This window comes from Podarcis gaigeae (assembly GCF_964106915.1).
Source record: "Podarcis gaigeae genome assembly, chromosome: 12".
Classification (NCBI taxonomy): Eukaryota; Metazoa; Chordata; class Lepidosauria; order Squamata; family Lacertidae; genus Podarcis; species Podarcis gaigeae.
Window position 1 is genome coordinate 31526303 of NC_139688.1, and position 18496 is coordinate 31544798.

The 18496-nt window shown below is 45.6% G+C and overlaps 1 protein-coding gene across 1 annotated transcript in view; it reads left to right on the forward strand.

Annotated features, from left to right (window-relative positions):
* The first annotated feature begins 398 nt into the window (after positions 1 to 398).
* The window catches only part of SCIN (scinderin), a 48028-nt gene continuing 29930 nt past the window's right edge, over positions 399 to 18496 (forward strand). The window contains exons 1-4 of the mRNA XM_083705278.1: positions 399 to 1359; positions 5264 to 5418; positions 6238 to 6399; positions 11559 to 11708. Coding sequence (XP_083561404.1) covers positions 1158 to 1359; positions 5264 to 5418; positions 6238 to 6399; positions 11559 to 11708 — 669 coding nt within the window. The 5' untranslated portion in view covers positions 399 to 1157. The remainder of the gene's footprint in view (positions 1360 to 5263; positions 5419 to 6237; positions 6400 to 11558; positions 11709 to 18496) is intronic.

Genomic DNA, 18496 nt, shown 5'->3' on the forward strand with positions numbered 1-18496 from the left:
GCTGGCCACATGACCTGGAAGCTGTACGCCGGCTCCCTCAGCCAATAAAGTGAGATGAGCGCCGCAACCCCCGAGTCGGCCACGACTGGACCTAATGGTCAGGGGTCCCTTTAACCTTTACCTTATACCTTATGTGTCCAAAACACATTCTTTCCCTCAGAAGATGGTAGGTACTGTAGTTTGTCAAGGGCTGCTGGGAATTGTAACTCAGTGGGGGATAAAACTACAGGGCCTGGAATTCTTTGAAAGGGGAAAATGTGCTTCAGGTTTGCTTTAATAGCATGTACACAACCTTGTGTATAATGTATAAACAGATATGTTGACTTCCTGTATCCCTTTATCAACCTTGCCCTGCCTCTCTTCTCACACAGGAATACCACTGTACTTTTGCTCTGTCCAGCTGAAACTGGCACAACCACCAGAGCTGGCACTGCTTCACCAATGTAGTGTAAAATTTATTAAAGTGTATGCATTTCTGAAACAGATAGATGAAGGAAGAGTTTTCTCCAGTTGCAAATCCACCTGGGGATCCTTTCCTCACCAGCTCCTCAAAGGCAGAGGAAAGGGAAGCGCTCTGTGCATGTTAAGAGACTTTAAAAACTTATTATTTCACATATTCAAGGAATGACGTCTCTGGCCCTTAAAACTGGAGAAAGAAATGGCCCCGACAGCTTTATATAGATTTGTAGACAGGCGTTGGCTGGAACTGCTGTAAGAATGAATCGCTTCCAAACAGGAGAGAGAACAAGGCCGGGATTGAGAGGAGAGTTGAGCAGCACTTTGGAGGTTTTCCTGCGGTTCCTCGACGCACAAGCGGCCTTTGAGCAGCAGCAGCAGCTCCTGCCCTCCGCGCGCCCTCGCCTTGCCATAGGTGCGCTTGGGGCAGGGCGCAGCGAGGCCTCTCCCGGCCGCCCCGTCGGCTCTGTGGAGAGATACAACCGCAAGACCCGCCTCTCGGGGAACTGACAGGCCTCGCCCCTCGGCTGTGCAAACGCAGCGCTCGTGCCATAAAACAGGGGAGCTGCAGCGCCGGCTTCGCAAACTCCGTCCGGCTGCGTAATTGCAAAGTGGGTTTAAAGCTCGTGCGCTTTTACGCTCAACTTTGGGCCACTTCGGGAAGGACTTCGCTGGTTGACACCGGGGCAGGAGGAGCATCGATGGCGCCCCCGGAGCTGTACCACAAAGAGTTCGCCAGTGCGGGCCACCGGGCTGGGCTGCAGATCTGGCGGATCGAGAAATTGGATCTGGTGCCGGTGCCCGAACCGCTGCACGGCAACTTCTACGTGGGCGATGCCTACTTGGTGCTGCACACGGTCAAGAGGAGCAACGCCACCTTCTACAATCTGCACTACTGGCTAGGTACGCGACAGCGGGGGTGGATGCAGGGAAGAAGGGAGGGGGCAAAATCAGCCGCCTCCTGGTCTAGCGGCACCTGCCGCTAGGCTTTAAGGGGCCACATGATGCGCTTTTGTTTTTGGCTGCTTCCCCCGCCGGTCTGGAGAAGTTCTTGTGGATGAGCCAATCTCTTCTACTCAAGCGAGTTTGACACGCTCAGGAAGGTGCTTTTTCCATATCTATATTTTCTCACGCTTTGCTTAAGGGAGCTTGGGAAAGCGGCTCCTGGTCGAAATGCGGGGTGTTCCCATTTTATCCTCCCAAGAACCCTGTCAGGTAGGTTAGGATGTGAGACTGTGGCTGGCCCAAGGTGAACTTCATGAGCTTCAAATCCCAAGTGGTGATTTGAATCCTGTTCTCCCAGGCCCTCGTCTGGTGCTCTAACCATTACACCATACTGTCTTGCCTTCTGTGTTGGCTCCTGACACGCCCACCTTCCTTGTTGCTGCTACACATTATTAGGAAGCTGCTTGGTATCATTGGTGCAACTTGCCCAGTTATAGACTGACAGGCATCCACTGCCCAGGGTTTCAGGCAGGAATCTTTACCAGCTTTTACCTGGGGATGCTGAGTTTTGAAACTGAGCCCCTTCGTGTGCAGAGCAGATGCGACACAGTGTTCCTCTCAGCTGCCTGAGTTTGCTGTCAAAAAGTTTTGGCAGTGTTACCCAGCTGGTGCCACAATGTTTCTGCAGAATTCTGTTTCTCCTTCGGGGCACAGATTATAGGATTTAAGGTACTGACGGGGAGATGTGTGTGTGTGTGTGTGTGTGTGTGTGTGTGTGTGTGTCTTCTTTGATGCTGATTCCAGAAGATGAGTTGCAAAGGAGCTCAGCACCGGAGCTGTTTTGTAAGCAGCAGATATCTGTTGTAGGTGCTACAAAGAGGAATCTTATGGCACCGTTCAGTCTAGATTGTAAACTCCCCGCAGGCGGGGACCTGCCCTCTTGTGCCCTTTAAAGCTCTACACACACATGTGGCTTTGTAGAAAGAATGATATTATCAACATATTTATTGTGGGTTCCCACAATGTGGCTAAATCCGGTGCCTTCCAAGGTGACGTGTGCCGGAAAGATGGAACCAGATTTGCCTCCTACAATAAATGCAAAAGAGACTCTCTTGTTACAATGAATCTGTTAGCCTTCAAGGTGACATAAGAGTTTGTTTCTTTGCAGATACTAGGAACTTGCAGGTAATGTGAATCTTGGTCTTAGGGTCCAACCCATTTAGCGTCACCTTTTCCCTGCTTTGGTCCTGCTCCATATTTAAAGAAACAGTTATGAATTAATATTTTATAATAATTATAAAAAGTATTCCTGAGCATGTACAGAGCAATTGCCTTAAGTCCCTGCATATCTGGAACTGAGGTTCAAGGCTTCCTTGTAGGAGAGATAGCAGGACTCCCATACTGTCCTGAAAGACGTTGCCTCTCTTTTTAGAAATAGTTTTTAAAATAAAATAATGTTTCTCTCCCGCTCTTCCTCCAAGATGTTCAGGGTGGCATACATGTTTCTCCCTCCTTATCCTGGCAACAACCCTATAAAGTCGGTTAGATTGAGAGAGAATGACTGGCCCAAATAACCTAGTGAGCTTCATGGCTAAGTAGGAGTTGGAATTTGATTTAATGTTTGTACACTGTGTTTCCAACTGCAATATTGAGCTCAAAGCAGCTCACAATCATGACAAAGCACTAAAAAATAGTGGACAACATTTCCATCAAGATCATCGCATCAGAAATCTCAATAGCATATAAGTAACGCAAAAGCAAATAATGAAAGCAGAACAATTGAAAGCAATTGAAAACAAAATAAACATTTATTTATTCCACTGATAGTTACCTTTCCTCCAAAGAGCTCTTTTCTAGATCACCTCATTCCACAGTGCCAGGTGGATGCTGCAAGGAGTAATGTGAGCATGAAATGTGGTAAACTCATTTTTCTGCAGAAAGAACCAGAGGCTATTGGCAAGGTGAGGGAGTTGGCAGTTTTGCTAATTAATTTTGCCACCCGCGGTGCTGTGTTGCGCTGTGTTTAAGTATCTCCTGTGGTTTGCAGAAGAGGCTGTGTGCAGGGCTGATAGGAGTGGGGGGAGGGTAGAAGGAGGGCCCTTTGGCCTGGGTCTCAAGCTCAAATGTTGGGCCCCTCAGATTTAGACTCTTGTCAATTTTGGAGGCATTCGATAAGTTTCACAGCTTGTGCTTATGCACATAAGACCAAAATGCAACACACTTTGTCAGCTCAGAGCTGCATAGTGAATCAGCGAAGAGATGTGGTTTGGCGAAAGGCATTTTTTGGGTTAGCTGATAATAGGTTTTGTCACATTAAAGAATCATAGAATTTGAAGGCACCCCAAGAGTCATCTAGTCCAACCCCTTGCAATGCAGGAATCTCAGCCAAAGCATCCCTGACAGATGGCCATCCAACCCGAGTTTAAAATGTTCATCCATATTAATTAAAAAATATTTCTGTTCTGATGGCACAAGATTGGACTGTGATGGACATGCTGTCTCGGATATGCTGATTATATAAACAAACCATTCATTATTTTGTGCTTTATTTTGTTTGCGTGTATCATCATTTTTTATTATCATGGCTAGGGACCTAAAATAGTGAAAGTGGCCCAGGCCTCTCAGGAGAAGGTCTGGCAGTGTGTAAATCTTTTTCTGCTTGGTTTTGTGCTCAACTCATATATCCCTTGATGAAAACTCTCTATCTACATCTGCCAATTTCCATTTTGACCTGAGGTTGCACCTGAGGTTTCGCACACACACACGCACACACACGCACAGCTTCTGTTTGGTGCACAAAACAAAGTCCTGGACCTGAAGATACCTTCTTTGGCTGCATGTAACGGGAAATTATTAAAGGTTATATTGGTGATTAACGATTATATTTTGAAGTTGTGAATTACCAGTACTTCTGAAGTACAGACAAGAGCATCAAATGGGGCTTTGATTTGGATTTGCATGGACTCAGCCATGTGGAAATGCAGACATCAAGAGTGTTACGCAGCATTCAATTCAGTAGGACCCCAACTAGATAGAGTTCAACTTGGACTCAGCCATGAAGCTCAGAGGACGACCCTGGACCTGGCACTAGGCTTCAGCTTAACGTATCTCAAAGGGCTCCTGTGACAAGAGGGTGAGGAAAATCAAGTAGAGCACCATGAGCTCCTTGGAAGAAAAGCGGGATATAAATGTAATAAATAAATAAATAGTAAAGGTAAATGGAACTCTGACCATTAGGTCCAGTCGTGGCCGACTCTGGGGTTGTGGCGCTCATCTCGCTTTACTGGCCGAGGGAGCCGGCGTACAGCTTCCAGGTCATGTAGCCAGCATGACTAAGCCGCTTCTGGCGAACCAGAGCAGCGCATGGAAATGCTGTTTACCTTCCCGCTGGAGAGGTACCTATTTATCTACTTGCACTTTGATGTGCTTTTGAACTGCTAGGTTGGCAGGAGCAGGGATTGAGCAATGGGAGCTCACCCCGTCGTGGGGATTTGAACCGCCGACCTTCTGATTGGCAAGTCCTAGGCTCTGTGGTTTAACCCACAGTGCCACCCGCGTCCCTATTAAATAAATAGACATATGTCAAAACTGCACTCTTTGGAACCTGGTCAATGTATGTGGAGGACATCATTGCTTCTCCCATGCTGGCCTCAGCAAACCGGATTACCCAAAGTTCCTTAGGAGGAACTCATGGCATCTAAAATAATTTAACTGTATTGTACAGGAAGGCATTTAATCTGTAATGGTTTGCCCTTCTTTGCTATTTTTGCTCCTCTAAATATTCTTATTTTAGGAAAATACTTTAGGAAAAATACTTTAGGAAATTGAGAATATTATTAAGAATATTCCTGTTTGGTTTTAGGAAAAGAGTGCAGTCAGGATGAAAGTACCGCAGCAGCCATCTTTACAGTTCAGATGGATGATTATCTTGGAGGAAAGCCTGTTCAGCATCGGGAAATCCAGGGATATGAGTCTACGCAATTCGTTGGATATTTCAAAGGCGGCATAAAGTATAAGGTACGTAATAGTGTGATTGCATGATGTTTCTACAATAATTGGAACCTTTGAAAAGGGAACTAAAAAGAAGTTACAGTTCCGACTTGGTGTTAAAGCAGAGCTTGAAGCAAACAATAGTCTCTAAGTGGTTTACAAACATACGATACAAAAAAATCATAATCATTTAAGACTGTAAAATCACACATCAATTAAAATGCATGCTGGATTTATTTTTTTAAAAAAGTCTTCAATAAGTGCTAGAAGTTCAATAGGGCAACCCAACGTAGAGTGTATTGGAATAATCAAGTCTATGTCCCACCAGTCGGTTTAATCCGGCCCCTGTGGCAGTTTATTTCCTGGGGTAAAATCCTAAATAAAAAGCTTAAAAGGTCAACAACTTTGGTTGGCCCTTTGGTTGGCCCTCACAGCCCTTCACTTCATCAAATCTGGCCCTCTTTGAAAAAAGTTTGGACACCACTAAGGTTACTTATGTATAGATCCTCTTGGCCCAACTATCCCTGTCGAAAAATGGCTGCTGTTGATGATGTATCAGCTATAGCTGGTAAAAGGCACTGAGGCCACCTGATCTTTCAGTGACAAAGATGGATCCAGGTACAGCCTCAAACTTCAAACTTGTCCTTTCCAAGGAAGTGCAAGCCCATTGAGAAGAAGCAACTGGTCTATCTCCCTGACCATCTTCTCAGGTTTCAAACTCAGTTTTCCATGTTAGTGCAAATCTGGTTGGGTGTGATGTATGATCTGCTTATGTATATGTGTACTAGGTCCTTATATACTCCATCATGGAAACCAACTAACCCTAAGTTGCTTCACTTTATTTAGGCAGGTGGTGTTGCCTCGGGCTTTAATCACGTGGTCACCAATGACCTCAGCGCAAGAAGACTTCTGCATATCAAAGGCCGGAGAGTGATTCGAGCCACCGAAGTCCCTCTTAGCTGGGACAGTTTCAACAAAGGAGACTGCTTCATTGTTGATCTTGGAACGGTAAGTGGTCAAGGAATGAAGTTTTCCAAAGCAACAAAATCTCCCACAAAAACTACCATATAATTAAGTCTGAGCCCCAAACCAAGATCTTCTCTATACATTACAAACACTTCCTCTGCAGTATTAGACTCAAAATAACTTGTGTCGCAAGCACTGGTGGTTTGCTGCTGACCACATCCCTTGAAGCATTTAAGCAGATAAAAGACCAACAGGAAATAATATTTTCTAGAATTTGTGATGCCCTAAAATGGTCCCAGCAAAGCTTGGTTAAAAAGGAATAAAGGTAAAGAGAGCCCTGTCCATTAGGTCCAGTCGTGGCCGACTCTGGGGTTGCGGCGCTCATCTCGCTTTATTGGCCGAGGGAGCCGGCGTACAGCTTCCGGGTCATGTAGCCAGCATGACTAAGCCGCTTCTGGCGAATCAGAGCAGTGCATGGAAATGCCATTTACCTTTCCGCTGGAGCGGTACCTATTTATCTACTTGCACTTTGATGTGCTTTCAAACTGCTAGGTTGGCAGGAGCAGGGACCGAGCAACAGGAGCTCACCCCGTCGTGGGGATTCGAACCGCCGACCTTCCGATCGGCAAGTCCTAGGCTCTGTGGTTTAACCCACAGCGCCACCCGCGTCCCTTTAAAAAGGAATACTTTCATCTTAATGTAGTTCTGATTCAAAGACAGAAACAATCATATGTAAGAGGCATTGAAAAAAGCCAGGATTTCTCAAGATTGGAATCAGATTTGCTATTTCCCTTCATCTTTACTCCCCTTGTGTGGTCAAAAGATTAAATTTGACTTAGGGCAGTGGCATGAGACCTGGTTAAGGATGTAGTATTCATTATCAGGTGGTCAATATGGGACTCAGGCTGGATGTTCACGATTTAACATTACAAAGAACTGAGAATAAGCAGCCCATTGTGAAAGGTTGGAGAGAATGCAGAAGGAAGATGCTGTGAGCTAAAAGCAGGGAAGGGGAAACCTATGGCTTTCCTGTTGTTGTTGAATTTCAAATCCCATCATCTCTAACCATGCTGGCTGGGGCTGATGGAAGAGGGAGTCCAGTAATTTCTGGAGGGCTACAGATCCCCCACACCTGATCTAGAGTTTTGAAGGAAAGACTTGCTTTTCTCTGAATAAGAATACTGTAGAAGAAACATATTTATGTCCATAATTACAGTTGGGTCACTTCAGAATGTTGCTTTTGTGTGTGTTGAAAGGTCATTCAGCTCTGTTGTACTGCTGTCCTTCTGAGGAATTTAGGGATCACAGTGATACAATTTATTAGACAGTGTGGCAGATTATTTTGAGCATGTGGTGAGGAAACACACAACAACCTTCAAATCTTGTTGATTTACTTTTGTAACCAGATAAGGTCTATGGATTGCAAACACAGCTTCCATGGAGCCATGGTGTTTGCCCATGCAGTATATTTCCATATGTTATTTGCATATTTATTTATTTTTTAAATGCTTTGAGCTTTGTTTTCTGCTTTTTGACTAAGCCAAGAGATGTTGAGATTTTCTCATTTCATATCCCTACGTGGTTGTGCATCTGGTTGGCATTTACTGTATATGAAGCAAGAACTGGAAATTCAGGTGCCTTACTAAACAATTAATCTGATTAATTTGGCAAGCCTTCCATAGCAAATGCACACTAGCGTTGCTAAATGAGAATATTCTGCTATGTTCGCATAACCGTTTGTACTGGCCACCAATAAACATTGCACAACTAAGATAATGAAAATGCAGAATACTTTGTAAAATCAGCAATGAGATGCTATTAGCTGCAGCCGAAAGAACATTTCTCTAGAAGGCAATATGTGCTTTGAAGCAACTTGGACCTGCAATAAAATGCTGCAGAGTAAAAGTGTGTCCTGTCAGGGTTCCAGCCAGCTCTTCCAGGAAACTCCATTTTATCTTCCTCACATATTCCATTTGCCCACCAGCAGTGAATCTGCAATCTGTGCCTACCGAATGCAGTCAGTTTGCATTGGGTCTTCCCCAGCTTAGAGTTTTAAAAATAACTTTTTTTGGACTTCTCTGGGTCTCCTCAACCCTACTCATACTTCCCTCTTGTGTGTGGGTGATTCCATTTTGGCTACATAAGAATGCACACATACAGAATGAGTTCACTGTTAATGTACAGAATTGTGCAATGAACACTTTGAAACACCCCAATTGCTGTTTCTTCTTTTTGTTTCCTTAATAACCCCATCTCTTTTTATTTAGTTTATGTATGTGTGAGGGGGGAAAAAAGAGGTTTTCATTATCAGTTCAGAGGTTGTGCTGGTGACATGTGTTCGTCTGTCTAAATATTGTTCTGGGGTGCCTTTCAACACTCAAAAATGATGTTAATTGGCTAATTAGATTTCTCACTTGACTGCATTGCCACTACCTCATTTCCAGGCCAGTAAGGATTCCTTACTGTGTGAATGATGATACACATAAACACAAGTGTTAAACAGATCATGTAACTGGGAACAGGCATCCAGACCACAAAAGGAAAAAAGGATAAAATTCAGTTTTATTAAATGATAAAACAAGGCCCCAGTATGATAAATATGCCACAAGGCTGCAACCAGAGCAGGGGATAAAAAGGACTGAATAATGACTGAATGCCCTACCATGAGTTGTCAGGGAGATAACTTTTAGAAAAAATCTGAAGGCAAAGTTTTTAATGTCTGACACACACACACACACACACACACACACACACACACACACACACTGCTGGAAGCCACCCAGAGTGGCTGGGGAAACCCAGTCAGATGGGCGGGGTATAAATAATAAATTATTATTATTTATTATATTATATTATATATACACCCCTCCTGCTATGTAACTAGCTAGGCATCTACTCCTCTCCACGCTTGTGCCCTGAACTGGACCACTGATGCAACAGCATGACCACACCTCTTCCCAAACTCAAATCCCCTCACCTGACGGGGCTCATGCAGGTAGCCGGCATCTTCCGCCTCTGCACCTGGCGCAAAGGGCCTCTCCTTGACCTTGGAGACATTGGACTGAGGAGATCCTAATGGCCCAACTCTCTCAGGGACCGGCTCTTTCTCCTCTTCCTGCCCTCCCTGCAACGCTTCCCCTGTCTCTGACAGCCCTGACTTTCAAGCCCTGACTCCTGCCTTGTGCACAAATCACTGGCCCCATGATCCTCCACCCCTCTTGCCTCCTCACACACCCCTCAGAGTCCTGCCTGTCTCTGATGACAACAGCAGTCCTCACCCTTTCAGCTGAGCCGCATGTTTATGTGCCCAACGCCTGGTGATGCAGGATGTGGCTTGGCGAAAACCGACTTGTTGGTCAAAAAGGGAGGGGATTTGCATTAGATGTTGCTGTCTAGGAATCTGGAATGTTTATCTACTCTTGCTTTTCTGAAAGTTTCAAAACCTTTTCACAGCTGGGACTCTGAAAGGCTTTCAGATACTCGGCTTTTATTAAAATTGTAAAGAGTTGTGTGAGACCTCACCAACTGGGACCCATTCACAGCAGGCAGGGGAATTAATAGCTGTCTTGACTTTAGGCACATGCCAAGTGCTTTTACAGTGGTACCTCAGGTTAAGAACGTAATTCGTTCAGGAGGTCCATTCTTAACCTGAAACTGTTCTTAACCTGAGGTACCACTTTAACTAATGGGGCCTCCCGCTTCTGCCACTTGATTTCTGTTCTCATCCTGAAGCAAAGTTCTTAACCTGAGGTACTATTTCTGGATTAGTGTAACCTGAAGCGTCTGTAACCCGAGGTACCACTGTAGTAGCATATTTGGAATATGAATCAGAATTCAGAATTGTGAATTGTGAATAGTGAAGCTGTTTGGTCTAGAAAACAGGCGTGGGCTTAGTTTCATTTAGTACTCCTTTCACTCGGACAGTAGAAAACGCTGTATTCATGGGTGTGTGCTCAGAATGGATTCATTATATGCCAAAACGCCTGTGGACTGAGGAACAAGACGTTTATTAATGGACATAAATTTTAGGCAAACTAGGAACTGTAGTTCTTTTAGAGTCCTCTTATTCCACCTTTCTGTTTTCCTACTTTCAGGCTACCAAAATCTGTGCATTCCATGTGATTCTGTCATTAAATTATTTGCAGCTTGTCTTTGAATTAAGGCTTCTGCTTCCATACAAGCTTATTTGGATGAGTTTGTGGGATTTATTTATTCAGTCAGCTTGTTAGCTGTCCTTTAGCATAATCTCCCAGGGCGGTGAACAATTAAAAGAATGAAATGAAACAATCAAAATGCAGCAATCAAAGCCACAGTGACAGCAATTAAGAAGAGCCAGCTGTGAACTGTGAAACAATAATTAAGAAAACAGAAATGACTGGCTAAACCAACGGCTGGGATGCCAGGGCAAATCAAAGAAGCCTTCATCTTTGGCAGCCAAGGGAGCACTAGGCAGGGCTGGCATCAAGGGCTGACATGAGTTGCCTTCACACCAAGTACTTACAAAGCACTGTGATGCCACTTGAAGCAGTTATAGCTTCCCCCAGTAATTCTGGGAGCTGTAATTCATTAAGGGTTCCGAAAGCTGTTAGGAGACCTCTATTCTCCACATGGAGCTACAATTCCCAGGTTGGTTCCACAGTCAACCCCTCTTTATAAGGAACTCTGGGAACCTATAGCAACCAGCATATAGTGTCAAATAACCATACTTGCTAGTCCTTAACAGAAACAGTTATGAATCATTCTGCCATATAGACGCAACTGATCTGTATACTAATCTGTAGACACAGTTGTAGCTTTGTGATGCCACAATGAATAAACCATGGTTTATTGTGTAAGGAATGAACTTAGGTAAGGCTTGTGGTTATTGCTTTCCCTTCTCATGGGTTATGGTGTTGGCTTGTTTCCATAAACTGTAGTTAAGATCAACCACAGATTAGGGTGTAGACGTGATCCTAAACTCCTCACAGCCATCCTAGAAAAACAGAGGAACAAAGTGGGGAGCAGGTAAGCTCTAGGCTTGCCTTAGATTTGGTCCCATAACAGTAAACCAAAATTTACTTAACATCCAGGTGCAGTCAGTATTAACAAATATCTGCAGCTGCGTTCCAACAGAGAATTTGGAGTTGTAATGATGCTGAAACGTTGCAAGCTGTCCATGTGAAGCTTTCTCCTGAATAATTCTGCTGACTGATGTGTTCTAGGAGATCTACCAGTGGTGTGGCTCTACATGCAATAAATTTGAGCGCCTGAAAGCTACGCAGGTTGCTGTGGGCATTCGGGACAATGAACGGAACGGAAGAGCCCAGTTGATTGCTGTGGATGAAGGAAGTGAGCCAAAAGAACTCCTAAAGGTATTGTATATTCACTTGGTGGCGAAACCGCCCCTCCCCCGCTCCATTAGCTGTGTTGTTTATCTGGCCAGTCACCCTGCCTCAGGCTATGGCTCGAGATACCATGAAGTAGACAGAACAGGGCTTGCCTATTGCATACATGGGGAACAAGAGTTCAGTGATGGACCACATGCACTGATGGACCACCTGGAGTGCGTGCTGAAGATCCCAGGTTCAGTCTTTGGCATCTCCAGGAAAGAGCCTGAAACCTTGGAGTTCCATTGCCAGCAAACATGGCAGCTCACCATTTGTGGGCTGGACCCAGGTCACATTATGAGCTATTAACCTAGATGGTAATAAATGGTTAATGAATGATATTTTTAAGTTGCATTCTCCCTCGGTTTCTAATGGAAAATAAGTTAGCAATTAAGTATAGTAGTGCTAGAACCCTTCTTATTTATTTTTGGAGTCAGTAGGCTTCACAACTGTTTGGAACGTTAATATTGGTTTGGGTTAGAGTCCCTCTCACATCCGCATGGGGAAACCAATGGAGTGTGCATGAGAGCACTGTTGCTGATATTTGCGTCTCTGCTTTGTCGTGCCGATTGCGGCTTGAGCAACCGAGTATGACAGATGTTGTGCCTCGAGGCATGTTGGCCATGCATGATTCATTGATGCCTGGGCTGGTGAGGGGGAAGGAAGAAGGCCATAGTTGAGCACGGCCTGTAATTTTTGCTGAAGGAAGAAAGGCCGGTTGACCTTTTCAAAGCCAGTTTCTTTTAGCTCCGCTTCCTACCATTTAACTGGTGCCGGTGCTAAAACAAAGTGGCAGAGGAGCAGCGCACCATGGGAGCCTTGCTGGATCTAGCCCAGCGTTCTGATCTCGCAGTGGCCAACCAGATGCTTCTGGGAATCCTGCAAGCAGGATCTGTGTGCGGCCACGCTTGCTCCACTTGCGATTCCATGCAACATGCATTCAGAGGCTTGTTGCTTCTGCTTTTTACAGTTGAGGTAGTACAAGTTCCCTCTAGTGTGAATCAGGCTTTCCACATGAACAGCTGATGATATGAGGGCCTGGTTGATGTGGATTGGAGATCATCTGCAGGGAGACATGGAGGGGTGCGCTTTCTTCCACCTCCATGCTCTTCCAGCTCCGCCACTGCCTTAATATATGAGCCAGGGTATTAGAATCATAGAATTGTAGAGTTGGAAGGGACCCTGAGGATCATCTAAGTCCAACCCTCTGCAAAGCAGGTATATGCAGCTGTCCCATATGGGGATTGAACCTGCAACCTTGGCGTTATCAGCATCACGCTCTAACCAACTCAGTGGTGTAGGAAGGGGAGTGCGGTGGTGCAGGCCGCCCCGGGTGTCATCACTGAGGGGGTGACAAAATGGCAAAAATATGTGTTTTTAAAATAAATTTTAAAAATTGGGCTCATGACACTTTCCCCCCCTAATAACTCCTGCACCCATCGCGCACCCCTTCCTATGCCACTGGTAGCTAGGTGAGGTGGGGGGCACTGGGCGCCACACCACGGGGCCTGCAGCGTGCCTGAGCCACACGTCACTCCTGAGGGGGAGGCGGTGGGCGGACTGCCTGCAAGCTCCGTGCTGCTTTTTCGAGCAGTGTGGAGCTTGCATCTGCCCACCGCCTCAGCAACGCTACAGCTGAGGGGGAGGCTGCAGAGAGGCTCCACACAGCATGCCCTGCCTTGGCTCGCCTCACCCCCATGGGCAGCAGGACGTGTGTGCCGCACCGGGCACCATAGTGGCTAGCTACACCACTGAACCAACTGAGTTATCCAGGCTCCATTAGTTCATAGGTGTGGAACCTTAAGCCCAGGGGTTCATGCAGCCCTCCATGCGTGTCTGTCTCTCTCTCTGACCCTTGACACTCTCCTCAGGCCACACCCCACTTCCCAACCACACCTTTTCTCCCCACACCTCTCAGCAGCCTTGCTTCACACCCTCTTCAAGGGCCTTTGCCCAGCTGGGATGTGACCTTGATGCCTGGTAATGATTCTTGCTTGCCTGGGTGCCGGATGTGTGGAAACTAGCCTATAAGAGTAAAATCTGCATTTGTTGATCTGTCCACTTTTGCCTCTGGGTCTCCTCCCCACCACTGGCAAGTGTCCCCTGGAAGCCAACACAGCCCTCTGATTGCATAAGGCTCCCCACCCCTTTGGTACAGTCGCCGAAGGAATCTTCCAAGCTATTTACTAGCATAGACTGGCAGAATTCCATCTAAGTTAGTACACTCCTTTTTACAGCTGCAAAGACCTTGAAGCTATGAACATAGCATTGCATGAGTACAATCCGCTCTCAGTTTATTTTTTAGGAGGTGGACTCTCCAGGACAGAATAAAAAAAAGGGGTATTCCCTTTGCCCAGTGATTTCATATAAAGTTTTCATCTGTGTTAACCAGCCACGTGTTTAAAATATGGGGTGTTTTCCTCTATCCTTTTCTTTGGAAAAAGGTCTGTATCTTTAAGCAGCTACAAACAACAACCTCATGCTGGCATCCTTCCAAAGTCAGTGGGAACTTCCTTATAGACTCCATTCAGCCATAAAGGTCAAACAGCACATTTCCCTAGTTAACTTCTAGATAAGATCACAGATCATTCAGGCAAATGGGCATGGAGTACCGAAAAAGGCACATGTCAAACATAAATGTTTGACAGCATATGTCTGCTTTTTCCATTTTTTTTTGCACTGAAGTGCATGGATTTGAATTCGTTTCATAGAGTCTCTATGCTTCATATTTTTTTTTATTTACAATAAAACAAAACAAGTTGGTTTCAGTATTTTTAGGAAGTGTGTGAATTATATCACTTCTATGTTGTATTGATCAGGACATTCAAAAATAAATCCCACCGCACTCAGCGGGGCTTCATTCCTACTCGCAATGCGTTTCAGATTACGTCCTCAAAATACCTTTTCCTAGGAAGGTTTTATCTTGAGGAACTTTGGGCAAAAATTTACCTCTTTCCAAAGCAATTGGCCAAATGGTTCAGGAAACATGTGGCAGTTACTGGGCTGGCCCACCAGTGAGCTGAGGCGACTGTCTCAGGTGGCTGGATCCACAGGGCCAGCAGATCTGGCCTCTGAGAACTGTGTCACCCATGGCTGCCACGGTGGCAGCAAGAGCTATGCCATGCTATTTGGAAGCTGTCTCTGCTCTGTCTCTTTAGCTGCCCTTCATAATGCCGTCTCTGCAGCAGCCTCTTGGCAAATAGGAAGTGCTTCTGATCTCCTCCCACTGTTGTTTCTGATGTAGACCTTTATTTTGCCCTTGTTCCTGATGTAGTTCTTCACTGGTGGAGGGTCCCCCCTCTTGTGGTTCCCATCAGGTGCCAAAATGTCTTGGGCTGGTCCTGGGCAGTTGTAAAGGTGTGCAAGGACTCAGAACGACTTGTGTAGTTAATTGTGTGAGCAAGATGCACCTGAAACAACAGATACTTTGGCTTATTGGGTTGTTCTGGTTTTTATTTTGATTATATATTTTGTGTTTTTATATTGTGGTTTTTATCCTGTGAACCACCCTGAGACCTGTGGGTATGGGGTGGTATACAAATTTAACAAACAAATAAACAAACAAACAAAAACCAACCAACCAACCACAATAGATATATCCTTGCTCTTGTAAGTGAAAGTCGAAAATGGAAGTGAAAATGGAAATGACTCACCACTGCCTAGACTGATTGGGATACATTTTCTACACAAAGGGGTCTGTTACCGCCTTGAGCTGGTTCAGATGATCATATTACAAATTTACAAGTTGAGATTTGAAAAACAAAAACAAAAAAGTTTGCCTTCTTCACTCAGGGGCGTTTTACCCATAGAGGCTAGTGGTGCGGGGCGCCAGGGCGCCAAGTTCTGGAGGGTGCCAGAGGCTGGAAGCGGCACCTCCCGGCATCAGCTCACCGCCCTCACCCACCTCTGCATGCTGTGCCAAAGCAGTGCCGCGCCCGGAGCCTCTGTCTGCCGTGGCCACCGCGGCACGAAGCGGCCAGCTGAGCCGGGAGGCGCCACATCCAGCCCCTGCCTCTTCCCTGCCAGAGGAGCTGCCCTCCAGCCACTGCCCGCTGCCTCCAGCCCCGCTGGCAGTGCCGTCCTCCCTAAAAAAACTCTGGGAAATGGGGGGGCGGCGGAGGGAGCTTTGCACCGTGGCGCCGGATATGCTTAAGACGGCCCTGTCTTCACTCCTCGTTTTTTGTGAGACACAATTAAATCAGGAAGTTTCAAAATAACCAGTTTCCCATTTGATCTGAACTGAGAAACTGTGGCTGCCAACTTCAGAACAAGCCAGAAGTTTGTTCAATATTCTGGCTTGTTTTGAAGCTATTAACCAGAATTTCTAAGTTTGGACAAAATGGGAAACTGTGGTTGGTTAATTTCCTGGTTATGTCATGGTTTGCTCAGAGGGAAGGAACAAAGCGGATATGAGCACAGGTGAAAGGCTCATTCATATCTTAGCTTGTTAAGCAGTCATCTGATCTAACTCATTGCAATGCAGTTGTGCACCATTGGTCATAAAATGCTTGTAAGTTAGACTCTTGCCTCAGTGTTCTGAGAAAGCATAAACTCTTCTCCTGACAAGGACAGGTGTCCTCTGGACTTGCCTCTCATGCTTTTTGATTACATAGTGGCTGTCACAATGGGGATTTTGGCATTTATTTGATTAGCTTTTCAACATGATGATAATTGAGCTAATCTCAAAGTAAACTTATTCCTCTCTACCCCATTCCCACATCTGTTGTGGGTTTCTGCATATTGTATTGGGAAAAGTAAACTGAAAGATTTTTTTCAAACAAGTTGATTATTTGAGTAGAGAATATCCACTGGGCTAGGCTCCAGTAATTTCCATCTTTCATTGGTTGGGGACAAGCATAATGTGCTCAAATGCTGCTTAGAAAGTTTCACATGATATTTAGGCAAATTAAGATAAGTTAACAAGCAAAACACCTGTGTACAGTCGCCTTCGCCTTAATGTGAGCTGGGGCTTAACACACCCACCCACCCCCTATAACCAGAATGAGACAGACAGTAGATCAGTAGAAATGAAAAGATAAACAGTTATCCAAGCCATTAAAAATCCTACTCCTTAGTTCTACTTCCTTGACCAATTTGAGCCTCAGTGGCCAGATTCAGCTCCTGACTTCTGCAAGAAGGGCTGGGAAAAACTCCATACCCTCCAACATTTCTCTGATGAAAATAGGGACATCCTATCATCAGGTCCGTATAGTTAAAGCTATGGTTTTCCCAGTAGTGATGTATGGAAGTGAGAGCTGGACCATAAAGAAGGCTGATCGCCGAAGAATTGATGCTTTTGAATTATGGTGCTGGAGGAGACTCTTGAGAGTCCCATGGACTGCAAGAAGAACAAACCTATCCATTCTTAAGGAAATCAGCCCTGAGTGCTCACTGGAAGGACAGGTCGTGAAGCTGAGGCTCCAATACTTTGGCCACCTCATGAGAAGAGAAGACTCCCTGGAAAAGACCCTGATGTTGGGAAAGGGCACAAGGAGAAGGGGACGACAGAGGACGAGATGGTTGGACAGTGTTCTCGAAGCTACAAACATGAGTCTGACCAAACTGCGGGAGGCAGTGGAAGACAGGAGTGCCTGGCGTGCTCTGGTCCATGGGGTCACGAAGAGTCGGGCACGACTAAACGACTAAACAACAATCATCATCATCCTCATCCCTCCCATCTGACTGGGTTGCCCCAGCCACTCTGGATGGCTTCCAACATATATAAAAACATAATAAAGCATTCAACATAAAAAGAAACTTCCCTATACAGGGCTGCTTTCAGATGTCTTCTAAAGGTTGTATAGTTGCTTATCTCCTTGGCCTCCAACATTTCTCTGATGAAAATAGGGATGCCCTAAGGAAAAATGGGACATTCCAGGATCAAATCAAAATCTGTGTACAGTTCTGAAGAAGTGTGCATGCACACGAAAGCTCATACCAAGAACTGACTTAGTTGGTCTTTAAGGTGCTACTGGAAGGAATTTTTTTGTTTTGACTATGGCAGACCAACACCTATCTGTAATCAAAATCTGGGACTGTCCTTGGAAAATAGAGACCCTTGGAGGTCTGAGACTCCTGTCCAAGAACCTGGTGACCCACTGCCAGATAGCAAACACACCGTAGGGAGTTAGATGGACAGTGGTCTGACTTGGTCCAGCATCATGCAGCTTCCAGTGTTCCTGATCATGGCTCTCTTTCGCCATGTCTCGCCTGATGCTCAGCTCAGTTGTTCTGGAGCAAGACTTTATTTGGACATTTCTGTCCTGCTCTCCATCCTAAGATCTCAGGATGGGGCACAATTATTCATTCCTTGGCTTCCAGGATTCTGTTGGAAACAACTTCTTGGGCTTTCATTTTCCCCCTTACAATGGTCATCTTCCTTCAGGCAATGGTAAAGAAGGTATTGAGAACACTAGGAGAATCCAAGGTTCAAATAGATAAGGTCCCAATTCACTTGCTGATTTCTGCTTATGGAGAGAGGAGTCTGAGGCTTACTTCCAGTTTGGCTAGGAGTCAGTAAGTAATGAGCCTACCTTAAATTCCAAGTTCACATAGTGTGATTGTGCTGGCACCTCTTTCTCAAAGCCCGGGAAGCCTCTGCCCACCTTAGGGAGGGAGGTGCAATGCTCACGCTCATGACATCGGGACCTTGTGACATCACACATGCGACATCCCCTCCCCCATCACCCTTGCAAGCTGGTCCTCTGGCCCCAACTGTTCCCCTATGAAAAATTCCACTGCAAACCACTGCTGAATGGGGATGGGTGGATAGT